The 17,175-nt window shown below is 46.7% G+C and overlaps 1 protein-coding gene across 4 annotated transcripts in view; it reads left to right on the top strand.

Annotated features, from left to right (window-relative positions):
* Positions 1 to 17,175, top strand: part of LOC147434521 (chromosome-partitioning protein, putative (DUF639)) — a 120,518-nt gene that overhangs the window by 20,589 nt on the left and 82,754 nt on the right. For 2 of the 4 annotated variants that reach the window (XM_086490977.1, XM_086490974.1), the window contains exons 3-4: positions 11,087 to 11,342; positions 11,959 to 12,106. In XM_086490977.1, coding sequence (XP_086347103.1) covers positions 11,087 to 11,342; positions 11,959 to 12,106 — 404 coding nt within the window. The remainder of the gene's footprint in view (positions 1 to 11,086; positions 11,343 to 11,958; positions 12,107 to 17,175) is intronic. The other 2 variants (XM_086490976.1, XM_086490975.1) reach the window with 2 other exon arrangements.

The raw sequence follows: 17,175 nt of genomic DNA, 5'->3' as shown, positions 1-17,175 counted from the left end.
AATTCAGCGGGCTGTAATTCTCTGTTTTTCACTGTCGGGTGCCGAATGCCTGTACACGCAACCCAAGGCTCTCACAACGCTCCCCTGGTGTTCCCTTGTAGTTTAGGTGCAAAACTCTAAACCTGCAGAAAAACAAAGCAAGCTGTAATTTCTTGTTTCGGATCGTTTTTAGTGGAGCGAACACGCCTACGCGTGTCCCAAGGGCTCCCGCACACAATGGGACAGCTCCCCCGTGAATTGGACAAGTTTTCATGCGAGAAAACTCTCCAAACTCGCAATCTTTTTCGCGATGGAACTGTGCGTACCTATGGGGGATTAGCAATTAGCTAATCCAGTTCCTGTTTAGAAGGCTCTTGCCTTTGCAAACGCGCATAAACCCCCAGAACTGTACATATTCATCTGAGTAGCCCAACTAGTGGGGCATTACCATATGTGTCAAAGGGGAGAGAGAGATGCACGAGAGCAAGTCATCGCGCTACATGAGACAGTCGAGAAGGCAAGCTTTCCATTAAAGCTGTAGACCTGCACCCACTACTCTCACACACACACTGTAGGTCACTTCCAGTCAAAAATCAGCCTCCTATCTCAAATTGGGTGCCCCCTCTTCAAGTTGGATCTGGCAAATCTACCAGGAGCCGCCATGTGTCCAGTTTGTTCCTTTTGAGTTAGTTCTCTAGTTCCCACTGACTTATAAAGTTATAAGTGACTTTCCGAGTGGCCCAGACTTCATTTGGCGCACATAGGCTTCCGTACTCATCAGAATTCAGTTCTAACTGGCCCGACCAGTCCTAGACTGACTGACCCAGACTCCCGATGTGAGAAACCTATTCGGCCGCAGCCATTTCACACTGGCCATGCAATGTCCATTTGCACCTTTTCAAGGGTTCCGGGAAAAACAAGTAAAAATAAATAAAAATACCTAGTACTTATTTACAGAAGGCAACATGAAAAATACACCTCTTGGTGACACATAATCAGGCACATCGCCTTCAAAAGGCTTCAAGAGACTCACATGAAAAACATTGTGAATCCTCCAAGTATTCTTGCAGCTTAGTCCAAAGGAGATATCATTCATCTTTTCGGAAAACCTGGAAAGGTCCACACTATGTCATGCTACGCTTACAAAGAAGCCGCTCCTTTCCCTTTTTTTCTTTCTCGGGCGTGCCTTCGTATAATGTAAGCCCCAATCATTCTCCTTCAATTTCAAATCGCGACAATGGCGATCTGCTGCCTTTTTCGGTCTTTCCTGAAAATTTCTGCAAAGCCTTCTGGACCAAGTCCCTCGTGAATTGGTCAGCTTCAAAGAAAAATCTTATCTTTCACGCTAAGGAAGGGTAGAACCTTCGTAGCAAATTCAAAAATCTCAAATGGCATCTTCCCCATCAAAGAGTCAAACGTTTTTCTGTAGGCATATTCGACCAAAAGTAAAAACCTTTCCCGAGTAGTCTTCTGATCCAACCAAGAAGACTTCAACAAAGCTAGTACCACTGAATTAGCAATCTCTGATTGCCCGTCAGTCTGCGGGTGGAACGATGACGAGAATTGCAACCACGTGCCTATGTTCTCCCAAATAGCCGTCCGAAACAAACTCGTGAACTTGGGGTCCCTGTCGGATACAATCGTCTCAGGCATGCCATGTAAATTGAAGACCTGGGCAATAAACAGTCGTGCCCACGTTGTGTTCTCGGGAGATGAAATCCATTGCAATACTTTCCCAGGGGCGGGTGGGTATGGGTAAAAGGCTGTAACAATCCCTGTGCTTTATGCCTGTCAAACTTGACCTTCTGGCATACCAAGCAACTGCGCACAATGTAAGGTAGAGCGGAATGAATGTTGTATTTTCTCAAGATTAGTGATCTTTATTGCTCAAGGTTCCTTTTAGTTCTTAGGGAAGGAGAGAGCCTTCCGTCTTATGGAGAGTGCAATGATCACGAACAAAGTGAGTGGATATTGTGCGTGCAAGTGAATGAGACTGAGAGAGGGAGAGAGAAGAGATACAACACCCGAGAGGTTGTAAAACCCTCCTCCGAAGGCGAGAGTGGTCTACTTCGATTGCACAAAGGTGTACAATGCGTATGCAATGGACTGATGCAATGGGACTATGCCGATGACGACGACGGTGATTACGACGACGACTTAGGCTGAAAACTGTGGATCTTCTCTATGCTGAATTTCTTGGACTGTTTCGGGGCTGAATTTGGTTGCTTTTCTGTGGTCCTTATGGCTGGAAATCCCTGGTTTGGCGAGGAAACTTAGGGCTGAATAAAAACGCTGAACTGATGCAAAGCTGGCTTCGTTTCATGGGCTGTTGTCGTAGGCTAAAAACGCTGATCCTGCAGGTTTGTCATTGCTGAAAAAACGCTGAAGGGGCAGTGTTTTCCATGCTAGAAAAACGCTGAATTGACCAGCAGGTCCAACGTTAGTATTTGGCTAGAAAAACGTTGAGCTTTTGATGCTTGAGGGCGATAGGCTGATGTGGGGAAACGCCAAGGTGATGGCTCTGCTGCTAGAGAAGGAAAACGCTAGGGAGATCTGGGGGTATGGCGAGGTTGAAGGTGCAAAAACGCCAAGGTGCTGAGGTACTGCTGAGAAGTTGCCTGTTGAGCGGGAAGCTCCTGCTGCCTCTTCTGCCAGAAAGTGCTAACTTGGGTTTGTTTATATATTAACTTAGCAAAATTGCCCTATACCTACTTTTGTTGGAAAGTCACTTCAAAATAATAAGTGAAAATAACCAAAAATAGGAAAATAGGCTAAATGCATTGGACAATTCCCCTAACTGATGCTAATGGATTCTAATGGGAATTCCGATGATCATGCTGTGTGCTACCGGAGGATATGCATCTATGCTAAGTGACTGGGCATGCGCGGTCTATGAATAGAGTCACAAAAGTGCCAGATCACTGCTAATCTAGACTTGACTGAACTGACTGAACCCTGCTGTGGTGTAGCTTGTCCACGGACACATAGGGTTGGGATGTGTCACGTGACACACAATCTCGTCCACATCCTTCTTGAGTCTCGGCAAAACAAAAGTATCTCTCTACCTCTTTCAAGGTGGTAGCAGTGCATCGGCGACCCGTAAAAGGCGGACAGTGGCATTCGGTTAGAACCTTTTCCCTTCAACGGCTGTGTTACGCACAAGATGGTTTTCTTCATCAAGTAGCCATCCCGAATGGAATAATCCGCTACTATCTCCCCTTTCTGTATTCAACTGAATACATCTGCAAAATCTGTTCTGTGGCGTACTGAGCAACCATGTCCTCGAAGTTCATATGATGTATCGCGGAAATAGCTAGAACCAACGGCTTTCAGGACAAAGTATTTGCCACCAATTTCTTCTGTCCCTGCACATGGACAATCCGGAAGCAAATCGTGACAAGATGTTTGCCCACCGCATCTGCTTTTCCCGATAGTTGCTTCCGTGACAAGTAGCGTAAACTCGCATCACCTGTGAAAACCGTAAAATCGGCTTTGAGTAGGTAAATGTCGCCACTGAATAAGAGCATGGATAGCCGCCAAAAGCTCTTTCTCACAAATCTGTGCTGTCAATTCTGGCCTTGAGAACAATCGGCTCTCGTAGGCAATGACATTAGCCTTCTTGCATTAAGACCGCATCCAGACTACGACCACAACTATCACAATATACTACAAACGACTTTTGCAAGTCCGGCAAAGTCAAAACTGGTCCCGTAGTCAATTTCTCTTTCAAAGTTTGAAAGGTAGTCACCTCTGTGGGTCCCCACGAGAAAGGGACTCCTTTCTATGTCAAGATATGCAAAGGGAAAGCAACCTCTACAAACTTTCGAATGAACCGCCTGTAGTACGAACACAATCCCAAGAAGCTTCTAACTTTATGGACATTCTTCAAATCGGGCCAATCACGGATAGTCTCTATCTTGTCCAGATCCATTTGCACTCTTGCTGCTTAATGCTCGAAAGACCTGAAGCAGATGATCTCTATGTTCTGCCTCATTCTTGGAGAAAACAATGATATCGTCAAAGAAAGTGCCAACAAATAGCCTGCACTCTCGAGAAATCCTGTCCATCATCCGGTTAAATGTCGCAGGAGCATTGGTTAAGCCAAAAGGCATCACCAAAAATTCAAATAACCCAAAAGTCATCCGAAAGGCCATCTTGTAGACGTCTTCCGGCGTGATTCGATCTGATGATATCCACTCTTCAAATCAATCTTGCTAAAACACGAGGATCCCTGTAATCTGTCGAGTATATCATTGATCCTAGGAATCAAAAATCTGTTCTTGATGGTGATTTTGTTGAGAGCTCTATAATCAATGCACATTCTCCAAGATCCGTCTTTCTTCAAAACCAACAACACTGGAGAGCAAAACGGTGAAGTACTAGGCTGGACAAGACCCTTTTCCAAGAGGCCTTTCACTCGGTTCATAATCTCTTTGTTCTGGGCTTGGCTCACACGGTAAGGTGGCCGGTTCGGTGGTGTGCTTCTTGGCATCAATATAATCCTCAGGACGAGCGGGTGGTAACTCGCCTGACAGGCCCTCTGAAAAGCAATTGGCATGAGTGTCGAGAAAATCTTGGCGTTCTTTTGTTCAGGTCCAAAACATATTCGACCTTCATCCATCGTTCAGTTCTCTCCCAAAAAGAATGAGTAAAGAAACTGAAGTTCATCAAGTACAATCTCTGAGCCCTTCATTTGTCAAAGTTGCTTTCTTGGCTCGGTAGTCAATCACGGTGTTGTTATTGTGGTACCAAGGGATTTCGAGTAGAACGTCACAACCTTCCAAGGCAAATACGTAAAACTCCTTGTGCCCTAAACACCCCTATCATTGCAAACAAAGTTTGCCAATGCTTGGTGTAATGGCAACATCCCGTCCGGGTGCCACTCGAACTACCTCCGCCTGTGGTCCCAACCGATCGGGCGTAATTCCAAATCAAGTGGCCAATTCCAAGTGAAAAGAGGTTGGCATTGGCTCCTTCAAAAGAGCTCCCTGATCTTTCACTTTGCCCTAAAAGCGGCAAAGTTTGTACTTTCATTCATTTGATTCGGTTCAGGCCCCACGCAATGTGGTACCAGTTCTGCTTTTTATCTGCCTTTTCTGCCACGTCTCTCAGTTGCATTAGAACTTTCTGGCCTTTCTTCATCTTGTTCATTCGGTGCCTTGTTAGGGCACTTCGCGGAGATATGCCCAGTTTCCCCGCATTCAAAGCACTTCCCCTCCTTTATGTAGCGAGTTCTCTCCTGAGCAGTAAGCTTGGGTTGTGCATCCTTCTTTTCAGGGTTGCTCTTCCACTTTTTACTTTCATTCGTTGAAGTCTGTTCGGCTCTTTGTGTCATGATCTCATCGGTGGGGTAGGTCAAACTGCCAGAGTGAATGGGAAAACCCCGTTTCGCATGACTCATCAACTCCTGAATGGAAGTTGACTTCTGTTCCAAGCAGTGATCTCGGATCTCTGTAAGTAGACCCAAGGTAAACCGATCAATCTGTTCCTTGAATGAGATCTTCTTAAATGAAGAGGCGGGTAGAAAAGAGCTCCAGAATCTCTCCCAATAGGGGTCCACTGTATCGTTCTTGGTCATCCGAAGATGGTTCCAAGCAGTTCGTATATCGCGTTGATACTCTCGAGTCAGCCAAGAAGAAATAAAAAGCTTCTTAAATTTCAGCCATTGAACTGGCGCAATCTTGTTTAAAAGAAGCGTGGACCACCAAGTTCAAGCATTCGCCTTAAGGTAAGAGGCAGCTCTCCGAATCTTAAGAGTGCTCTAAGTAACGCCCTCCAGAGAAGGCGATGTCAAACTGCTGTATAAAAGACAAAGCCTTCGAAGCATCTCTATAACCATAAAACGTGTCAAATTTAATTGGCTGTCCACCTTCCTTAAACTCTCGGACTTGCTTGCTTTTGTCTTCCAGAAAGTCATACTGGTTGGCTTTGTAAAAATTCTTCTTCTTTGCATAAAAGTTGCTGTCGTTAGAGACGAGTCCTTTGTAGAACTGTCACTCACGGGGCGAGATTTAGACTTCTTTGCCTTTTTCTTGCCCTTCCTGAAGCTTTGCTTTTTGCTTCGCTTTTTGCCTTTTCTAAAGTAGATTGGCGACCCAAATAACCCGGGAAGTTAGTGCCTTTCTTCTGCTTTTTGCCGTGCTTTTTAGCTATGTTCTGCGTGTGAAAAAGCTGAGCAATTCATGTATCAACCACCTCTTCTAATTCCTTCTCTGTATATTTCTTGTGAGTAGAAGGTTTCTTGAGAGCGGGTTTTGGGGGTGGTGGTGTGGTTTTCTGCCACTGCGCGTGCACTTCCTGGAAAGAAGTCTCGCTCATATATTCTGCAAATTTTGGGTCCTTCGCAAAATTGAGCATCATCTTTGTTGCATCGTCGATCAATTGACGACGCTCCATCTCTCGACGCTCCGTCTGAGTAGGCCGAGGCGGGCCATACTCCTTGCCGGAATCTTCGTTGTGATCCCTTCCCGCATGTCCGAATGCAGAGGGAGTCGACTGATCCTTGCCTGAAACCATAGGTGCCGCGAAAAAAAAAAAAGGGATCAGATTTCCCATAGAAGAGAAATCGGCCGTGCTATGATACCACTGTAACAGACTTGGACACTCCAAGTCAAGAATCTACCGTGACACCACAAATAATCACTTCAAATAGTTCACAATTCACAATTGATTCGACACTGGCCTGGTGGAGTTCCGTGCCTAGAGATATTGGCCCCAAAGACTGGCGCCCCTTTCGGTATTTCTTTTTTTATTAATCTGATTTCAAAGTACAAGAGTGCGGGCAGGCGCTCACACTTAGACTCTGCGTCCAGATGCTTTGAGTTGTGAGAGGCTGCCCACATATTTATAGGTACAAGGGTTGCTAAAAGCAAAGCCCCAAAAGCTGAAAATCAAAAGCTTAGCAAAGGCTCTTTCTCTCTCTTGCTTATTAAAATAAAGCAAGTGCCAAAAAGCTGTCCATTTTTAGCTTTTAAAAATAAAGCAGAAAAAGTCTCTCTCTCTCTCTCTCTCTCTCTCTCTCTCTCTCTCTCTCTCTCTCTCTCTCCCAACTTGCGTGGAAAAAACAAGTCTAGCTTTCCGTAAATCACGTTGGTGTTCGCACAGCAGGCCACGTGTCAGCCCGTCGGCCACATCAACAAATCAGGGTTAGGGTTAGGGTTAGGGTTTCAACATAATTAGGGTTTCTGATTTTAGGGTTAGGGTTTTAGCAGAATTAGGGTTTCGGATTTTAGGGTTAGGGTTTCAATAGAATTAGGGTTTTGGATTTTAGGGTTAGGGTTTCAGCAGAATTAGGTTTCAGACAGCCACGTCATCACTTTGTGACACTATGCTTCTCCAATTACCCAAAGCATTTAGGCTCCAGAGAGGTATTGAGCTTTGTTTACCAAGTTTAAGCATCTCTTTTTGCAGGATGATCTCCCACCCCGTCTCCCACCCGAACCGCCGGAGGACCATCGCATCGAGCTTATGGAGGGGGCACAGCCTGTCATTAAGGCTCCCTTTTGAACAAGACTCAGGAAGAAGAGTTAGAGCAGCAACTCACGGAGTTTGTGACCAAAGGATTCATACGTCCTAGTGTAAGTCCTTTTGTTGCTCCTATTTTGTTTGTCCGGACGATGGACTAGCGTACCCTAACTGCGTAGAAAATCTTCGTCTCCTTGTATCACCCAAGTGCCTCAAGCAGCGTGCACCATTACCTGTTGCCCCACCGTCGAATCTCTGGCCATTGTTGTAGGATCTGACCGCTATGCGAGCTCTGTCCTGTGCTGCCTTTAGCCTTCCTTGCTACGTGCGCTCTGCCCAGGCTTGCCAGCCACCTGCTCGCAGCACCTCTAACCAACTGACTCAAGCAGCGTGCACCATCACCTTCACTTTCGGGGGGGGGGGAGAGAGAGAGAGAGGCTCTCCATGGGTTGCCTGCTTGGTGGATTCAAAACGCAAGCCCCCTCAGGTGTCACATGCACATCTAACCAACCCTATGTGTACGTGGACAAGCTACTTCATGTCTAGGGTTGGTTCAGTTCAGCTTAGGAAGTGTTCTGGCACCATTGTGAGCTTGTGCGCAGGCCGTGCATGTCCAGGCACCTAGCGTAGTTGCATACCCTCTGGTTGCACATCCAGAGCATGACATGACCCATTTAGCCTCAAGCATAGCATTCAGTTCCCAAGCAGAGCCATCAGAACCATTTGCCAAGTCACTGAACCGTTGTCTGTGTGAACAAGCCTTATAAGTTAAGTGACTTAAGTCAGTTAAATAAACTTAAAAGCTTGTAAATAAAGAAATCGTGGAGTTTTACATAAAGTTGCTCGACCAGCATGGCTGCACTTATAAAGGAAAGGCCCAGCGCTCACTTGGAAGGCAGATCGTAGAAGAGAGAAAAGCAGTCTTCTAGCGTTTCTCCTTAGCTGGCATTTGCAGATTGTTGCAGCAGCCAGCGATTCAGATTCAGCCAGCGTTGGAATTCAGCCATCGCTAGCATGCTATTCAGCAAGACACAAGTCCAGCCAGCGTTTGGGGATTTCAGCCCGTCTCGCCAGCTTAGCAGAATTCAGCCCAAGCGATCGTCCTTTGCCTCGACGGAACCATCGTGAAGAAGAACCCGGTAAGCCCTTGTGTTTGCATTTCTTGCAGTTCTGCTAGCGTTTTCAGTTTTCCGCCATTAGCCTCTACGACCCGCAACAATCCCGTAGCAGATCCTCACCGCGAGAACTTGCCAAGGCGTGGTTTGCAACGGAACAGATTTCAGCCATCACGACAGCCCATTCATTTCCAGATATAGCCTCAGTTCAGCCCAGCGACTTTGCATGCATTTACCGGCCTTGGCATCCGTAGCAAATCAGCCCCGTCTTGGTGCGACAGTTGCAGATTCGCAGCATTCAGTTTTCAGCCTTAGCATCGTCATCGTCGTCCTCACCGTCGACATCGTCATAGCATCATTTAGTACTCACAGCATCAGCAACTTGTATCAGATTTGTGCAATCAATAGCATAGACTTCTCTTGCCATCGAGAGAGGGGCCCTTGGAGGAGTGTTTTGACAACATTCTGGTGTCGTATTCTTCTCTCTCTATCTCTCAGTCTCAGCACCTTCATTCACAGTATTTATCCACTTTGTTTGTGATCACTTGCACTCTCTCACTAAAGGAACGGAAGGCTCTCCCTTCCGTAAGTAAAAGGAACCCTTGAGCACATTTCGGAGCACTCATCTCGAGCGAAGTTCAACGATCACTTCCGCTGCACCTTACATCAGGACACCCAAGGGAGGGCGCACCCCCCCCCCCGGGGGGCTGATATGCAATGCCTAAAGGGGTCCCCCCTTGCTCACCTATATACCTCTGCTCGAAAGCTACCGACCCAGATATCAGTCCCCACAACCTGCCCAAAAACCCCAAAAAAGGGATAAAATAGCAATGAAGGGGCCGCTGGCCACTAGAGCCCTGGGAAGCCACTGGATTGCAAGGGGGAAAAATACCCTATTGCACAAGGAGCCTACATGGCTATGGAACTGAGCCAAAACCCTAAGCTAACATGGCTAGACAAATCGTGACATGAGAAATGAACCTCACACTAGCTGGGCACAGCCCTCACTACCTAGTACCTGTTCCTTGGAGAAACTAGGACTGACTGGACGACTCTTGAGAGATGCCTAAACTCTAACAAGAGCTTGTTTGGCCATGGTATGGCCGATCATGATGGTCGTGTAGTTTCCTAGGCCTAGGGTGTCACTAGACTTGTGAATAGGAACGATAGTGTGCCTAGTTCACTCCGTTGGAAAGCCCTCCAACATAGCCCGGTCGAAGATGTGCGTGATCAACGTGGCTACGGTGTCGGCTGCGTATATGAGGTGCTCACTCTGTAGGCCAGCATGATTAGTAGATTTGCGGAGGTATAATCGAAGGATGGCTTTCGCCACCATATCTGCAACAAAAAAGGTGGAGCTGGTAGGTTGTGGCTCAGGAGGCTCTGGGATTGGAGGCTGTCCTAGTAACTCATATAATCTCTCTATGTAATCATGCCATCCTCAACGATTGCAGTTGGGCAGGGCTCTTTGAGAGGATGCCATGGTGTTGCACTATCTAGGCTCATGAATAGATGATATAAGTCGAGCTCCTATACCTCCTCAAAAGCTCGCCGTTTACTGTGTGTGAGGGTCTTCATTTGTTGACCGCCCTCCCGCTCTGTGGTCTCTCCACGGGCTCTCTATGCTTGTAGGCTGTGGTATAGCTCTCTGCACTCATCATCATACCCTCGATTATGGGCCATATCCCAAGGGAGGGGCGATACGTCCGGCGTGAATGATGTGTGGGAAAGAGCTTGGTCCATTTCTCTTGCTCCTCCTTCCAACCCTCCTCTTTCTCCCTCTCATCTTCTCTTTCTTTCACTCCTTATTCAAGGCCTCCATCTTCTGCTTGAGCTTGGATTAACGGTTGATAATGGCGTTGAGTGTGGAATCCACTGTCTTCTTGTTTCCTTGACAGTGTTATTGAGCTTGTCTTCCACCATGGTGATTTTGTCCTTCATTACGTTCTTGGTCATGCTTCCTCCCACGATAGTCACCGTGTCTGCTAATCCCCTCAATGTATGTACGAGAAAGAGAAAGAAAGAAAGGTTTATTAACATCCTTAGGCCGAAGTTGACCCATAGGAGTAAACAGACGTGTCATTAGTTACATTCCACCATGGCATGATCAAAAGAAAAGGGCCTGGTTAAAGAGGGATTCAAAAGAAAGAAAGTTGGGCAATGTGCTTCAAGCTTGCAGTCAAAGCCAAAATGTTAAAAAAGTAGCTTCCTCTACGTGTTTCAGAAAAATAGGTAAAGTAGCAGGGTGGAACTAAGATTATTGCAAAAAGAAGGATTAGTTTTTCAAGCTAGATAAAGTAGCCCGTTACACATTTGGTAAGGACTATGCATGATAGAGCTCATGGTTGTGGATGATCTTGGAAGTTGTGTCTGAGTGTTGTAGCATTTTTCAGTTTTGGCATCATTTTTAGTCTAGCTAAGCTTTTTGAATTTATTGACTTCATTTATTTTCTGGCCTTCTGGATTAGCCTTGGGGCATGTTTTCAAAGTTTGACTGACTTTGTTTCTTCTGAAAATGTGGTTCATAGTAGACGTCTCGTTGTTGATGTGGGTGACAGAGAAGAAGCAGCAATCACAAAGAGTGTTGGAAAAAGGAAATGTACCTGCAGAAGGTTCAGAATTTCCATTTCCAAAAAGCAGGAAAAATAAGGACTCAGATGAAGAACATGGAGAAAAGGAAGGTGAACTGGAGTTGCCATATGTTTCTGATCGGACGTTTGATGCCTTTACTCCAAATGGAGAGCTATGTGCCGCTACTATTAGTTGCATTGAGCAATTCAGCAGGTAAGAGGTTGTTGGTTTAGTTTTAGGCTTTTCCTATGCTGTCTATTCCTTCTTCAAGCATTTGAGGTTAAATAAAGCTAAGTTAGAAGCTGCTGCCTAGCGAGTTACAATAATACACATTTGGTTTAGTATAAAGCTTCTCTTATAATTCCTGTTCACTTCTTCAACCATATGAGGGTAAGGTAAAGTGAAGGTATGAGCTGCAAGAAGAGCGAGTTAAGGTCCGTGGCAATACTCAAAAGGGAGAGCTTTCTGTGCTGCTATTAACTGCGTCGAGCAATGCAGCCCTTAGAAAGTTGTTGGTTTAGGTTTGACGCTTTTCCTATGGTGTCCGTTCATCTTTTTCAAGTGTTTTGAGGGTACAGTATAGCAAAGTTATGAGCTGTAAGTTTAACACGGAGTGACCAACTGTAGTTTTTGGCACATTGGTGCAGGCTGAGCACTTGGCTTTTATACCTTTATCTCAGTCCCACTCTTTTTTCATTATGCCTCAATAAAAACACCAAACTCTCCTTTGTTTGATAAGAGCTAACCATGTATGTAATTATTTAATCCATTTGTGGACATTTTCAATGTTTGTTGTCTGTTTTTTAAAACCTTGTCAACGTTTGACCAGATTAAGTGGATACGAGGGGAGCCGAATGATACGAGAATTTGATTCACAGTGTACAGATTCTTTTCAGAAGGAAGCAAGACATTTGGTGGAGTATTGTTGCTTTAAATATCTTGCAGGGTGTAGTAAAGATATTCACCCGCAGTTGAAGGTAAGGATATCTGATTGGTTTCTCCATCTTGTTCTGGTGTCTCTGTGGTGGGTTTACACTAGGCATCATTTTGTACGGATAAGGTCTCACACCTTCGTATTTTTCAATGAGACTGGGTGATCTGCATGCACTTCTTGTAATCGTCTCCAATCGGAGTCTTTCCATAGGAAAGTAACAATACTTTCTGACTTTGGTGTGTCCTCTTGAGGTACTTGCTAGAACAATCACTGCTTGTTTTGTTTGTCTACTTTTAGGTTTGGAATTGCAATTAGTTTTTCCAACATCAAGGTATCTTTTGATACAAGGGGCTGTTAGTGCTCCCCTTGGATCCATCCTGCACACATGCAATGACACGAGATATACGTGCACATAAATCTTTTTAAAAGAGAGACTTCTGACTCACCTCCCAACGATAGAGCCTAACTAGCTTGCCCTTGAGGTATGCAACACCTCAAGGATTGGTGTTCCATACCATCAGCCCGACTGTACCAAGGGTGATCACACAAGATATCTCACAAAGGAGCGTAGTCAGCCAAATCAAAAGCCACTAACCGTGAGCGGCAAGCCCTAAGAGGCCTAAAACAGCCAAAGTGCAAAACTACCCCAGGCTCATCTTTCACGTAGTGAGAGAAACATAGTGCTCCGACAGGATCTTTGGTAGGTATATATCAGATAGATTTGGATCACATCTCCCCTTCAGTGAAAGATGTCTCACTACAGAGATAATTTCCTTACCATACTCGAGGACAGTGTAGCAGGGCTACAGTGTCATTAGCATAGGACGACAGTTAGCTACAGTTGGTCGGGAGTTCACACTAGACGGACTCTTGCCTGGGCAGTGACACGTGGCAAGTATACAGGTGGTGGTCTAGCCGATGCGGGGCCAGACCACCACGGCCACAGTTTGGAGATAGACTTAGCTGATTGGATATTTGTGAGCCGTTGGTGGCTCTTTATGGTTGGATATATCCGTAGCTGTTTGGGGTTATCGCTATCATCATCTTCTTCTTATAGGGTCTAGCGTCTTCGTTTGGAGTCTCGAGTCCATACATTGCACGTATGCACCATCCTTGCACATCTGAGCCTCGACACCCCCATTGTACCCATGAGTTGTGGTTTGGAGCTGAGTCTGCTGCAAGGTAGGATCCGTACGTACGTACGGATCTGTACGGTACGGTACGCCTGTACCGTACGGATTCGTACTGTACGTTTTTTTTTTTCCTCTTGGGTTTGGGGGCTGCAGTGCTGTGGGTAATATGTGGAAATAAACCCTATTGTGGCAGGAATTTTTGGTTTGCCCTTCTTTAGCCTTATCCCAACACCTAGTTTTGTAGACATTTCGACACAACTTGCATTTATAGAGCACACACGAACGTCATTGCGGTGGTGAATATAGGAGGGCAAGCACGATCAGGAACTCGTATGAAAGCTTTGCCTTGGTTTATAGAATAGTGAACTAACATCCTTGGAGTGATACTTATGAATTTTTTATCAAGTATAGACCGTATTGTAGGTTTTTGGAATTAAAAAAAAAAAACCTACGAATTTTACGTACCTAACAACTCTATCCATTCGGTAATACGTACAGGTCGTACCGAATACGTACCGTACCTTACGTACCTTACCACCTTGGTCTGCTGCCATGCCAGTGTCTGTATTCGTTTCTTTGAGTTAGTCGATGTTCACACTGTTCAGGTTTCACTACTGAGTCCTGCTATTGTTGTTTTGTTCTTCATTGAATTTTGTGTTTTTGTTCTCTTGGAGTGAGATGTCACGCACATTGCACTGAGGAGCACCCACTGTAGAGAGCACGACACATTATATCTGCTACAGGTGCTCTCATTTTTGGCACGCCCGGTGGGACCTCAATTGAAGTCTCACTCTGTCGTCGAGTCGAGGTAGTCAGGTTGAGGACCTACCTGGTTTCAGCTCTGTGGTATCAGTCGGTTTGTTTGCACAGGTCTGGGCCTGCTTCAGCCTGGTCGCGTCTAGTTTTCCCTCGACTTGCTTAGTTTTCAACCTGCTCGTCTAGACCTGCTTGTCTAGTCTCTCGTCCTGGTCTAGTAGTCTCTCGGCTCGGTCTAGTCCTCTCTCGTCCAGGTCTAGCCAAGAGGTCTAGTCACTCGCCTTGGTCTAGTGTAGTCTGGACCAGTGTTCAATAAGTTAAAGGTCTTCGTGCCCAAAGCTTGGGTGGGCATCTGGTTACTGCATGCATAGTGGTCTCGTACGATCCCGTACGTTTTGTACGTGTACGATGATGTGCGGTACTAAACGAACTAAAAGAATTTATGATGTACGATGACGTTATGTACGTTCAAATTAAAAAAAACAAATAATTCTCAAGTCTAAGGCTTAGGCCTTAAAGAAACTTGACATTTGTATGGATTACGAGTTACAATACTACAATGTAAAGAGTCAAGACTCAAAGACTAAAGAGAATGAGCATTACATAAACCAAAATGAGCATTGAAATTTGATAAGTAGAGAGTCAAGACTCAAGATGATACAAAAAAGTGGGGGGACCAAGTGGCAAGGGCTACAAAATACTCAAAAAGTGGCACACCATAATAGAGAGACTAAATAGTAAAGTCTAAAGTAACTAGTCTAAGAGCTTCTAGAATCTAGTCACTAGTCACTAGTGCTCTCATCATCTTCCTCATCTTCCTCTTCTGAGCCTTGCTCATCAACATCATCCTCTTCCTCACAAGAGTCGAAGGATGACGGCTCATAATCTCCATCACTAATGAGGTTGCCTTCATCATCATACTCTGGCTCTCGAGGCTCTCTATCCTCCATAGTGATGGCCGCCACACAAAAGCCGCTTCCGGAGCCTCGGCGCACATAGGTCCTAGGAGCCTCCGTGGGTGTTGTTGATGCTCTGCCTCTACCTCTTGTAGCCCTGGCACCTCTGTCTCTTGTAGCCGATGTAACTCCGTGGATGACGACCTTCTTGCGTGATCGTGTGCGAGAAACCCGGTGATCAATCTCCTCAAGCTCCAAGTAGAGCTCACGAAATATCATTTGCTCCTCAGGGTCTTGCTCCTCTCTCTCTGCGCGCTGCCCATCCCCAGCTGTAGCAGTGCGCGGCACAGCCGCTGCTGCAGCCCCACCTGCCACTGTCGCCCCTTGCTGCCCTGCGTGTCCGCGCGCTGCCCACCCCCAGCTATAGCAGTTCGCGGCACAGCCGCTGCTGCAGCCCCACCCGCCACTGCCGCCCCTGCAGCCGCTGCCATTCGCTGCCGACTCCCCCTGTTGCGTCGCTCCCGCCATTGCCCCCGCATGCTGCCGCCTGCCCCCCCCCCCCCCCCCCCCCCCCCCAAGCCTCCTCCTCACGCAGCCCCTCCTCTCTCCCGATCACACGGCCATCTCTCTCTCTCTCTCTCTCTCTCTCTCACACACACACACACACACACACACACACACGGATACATACCCACACACACACTACACACATACACGCATACATACACGTACTCCCCTTCTCCCCTCTTCTTCACAATATGAAGAGAGGGTAGCTCCGAATACAACTATGTCTTCCCCCATCATCAAGACGCCGAAATCGACAATGAAGACAACCTTCATGCTCACGAACAAGAGGCTTGCACAATTGGAGAAGGACATGAAAGAATGGTGGATGGAGAGAGAGATATGGAGGGAGGAGAAAGCCACCTTCATCAAGCTATGGAACGAAGAAAAAGAGGACATGAGAGCGGAAATCCAAAACCTCAAAGAGGAGAAGGAGAGAAGGGCACGGGAGAACGAGAAGGAGAGGGAGAGATGGAGGAAAGAGCAAGAAGAGATGAAGGCACAAATCGACCTCCTTCATGCTTCCATCACATCCCTCACCCCCGAGGAAGGAGAGATTAAAGAGGAGGCTAAGGAAGCCCTCAAGGAGGAGATCACCAAAGCCCTCACCGCAAGCATTGAGGACAAATTAGAAGCCACCAAAGAAGGATGGGTCGAAGTGGTCAAAAAGAATATCAAGAAGGTAGCAAGAGAGGAAGCCCAAAAAGATGAGGTACTCATCGTACACACAACCATCGAGGAGGAGAAAATGCGACAAGCTCGCCGTCTCAATGTGCGAGTGACCGGCATCAAAGAAGAAGAAGGGTCCACACCCGAGAGCGATGGGAAAGCCTTATGCAAGAAAGTGGGATACAAGGAAGAAGAGATCCCTTTCTCCAAAGTTTGGAGAGCCGGCAAAGATCCAAAGAAGAGAGCTCTCATCCTCCAATTCGCCTCCGAGGAGTCTCGAACTTCTTTTCTCCGAAAGAGGGTCATCTTGAGAGGACTAGAAGGCCCCCCGATTTATCTTGATGATGACCTCACAAAGATGCAACAAGATCACCGCCGCACGTGCATGCCTAGAGTCCACCAGGCCCGCAAAGAAGGGAAGAAGGCTGTATATCGAGATGGTAGGGTTATCATTGATGGCAAGACCATCGCATAGGGACTCGCGGCCTGTGGGACACACGAGGAGATTCATGTCACGGTTTGGAATTGCAATGGAGACCTATGGACACACCCAGAGAGACTTGAGGAGGTGATGAGAGGTCGAGACATCATTCTACTTACAGAGACACACGAGAGCCCAGAGAGAGGGTTACCACGGATACATGGTTTCCAATGGGAGTCTCTACATCGGGGATGTATGCGCCAGCACACCACTCGCGGTTCAGGAGGAGTGGCTATACTTTTTAGACAGGGGCTTCACAGCAGACTACAGATTGTTGCCCGGGACCCACAGGCCCGATACATGTGGATTCGCCTCGAGCTCTCACGAGACAGGATCGTCTACATTGCCCTTTGCTACTTTGCTCCCACAGGCTCCAGATTCGCCCCTATTGAGCAGGAGTCACCGTACGCATGCCTCACGGAGGAGATTATGGAGTACTCCACACTGGGTGAAGTCTTCCTTATGGGAGACTTCAATGCTCGTACGCGCAGTGAGCAGTGTGAGACATATGACCACGAGGACCCAGAGGCACTACACACTCTAGATGAGGAGGCTACTATGAGAGATACAGCAGACAGAGCTCCAGTCACAGCCTACGGACGACACCTACTTC

Source organism: Adiantum capillus-veneris, chromosome 19, assembly GCF_014529385.1.
Source record: "Adiantum capillus-veneris isolate H3 chromosome 19, ASM1452938v2, whole genome shotgun sequence".
In the NCBI taxonomy this organism is placed as follows: Eukaryota; Viridiplantae; Streptophyta; class Polypodiopsida; order Polypodiales; family Pteridaceae; genus Adiantum; species Adiantum capillus-veneris.
The sequence above is the reverse complement of the archived record's forward strand: the minus strand, read 5'-3'. Positions and strand labels throughout refer to the sequence as shown.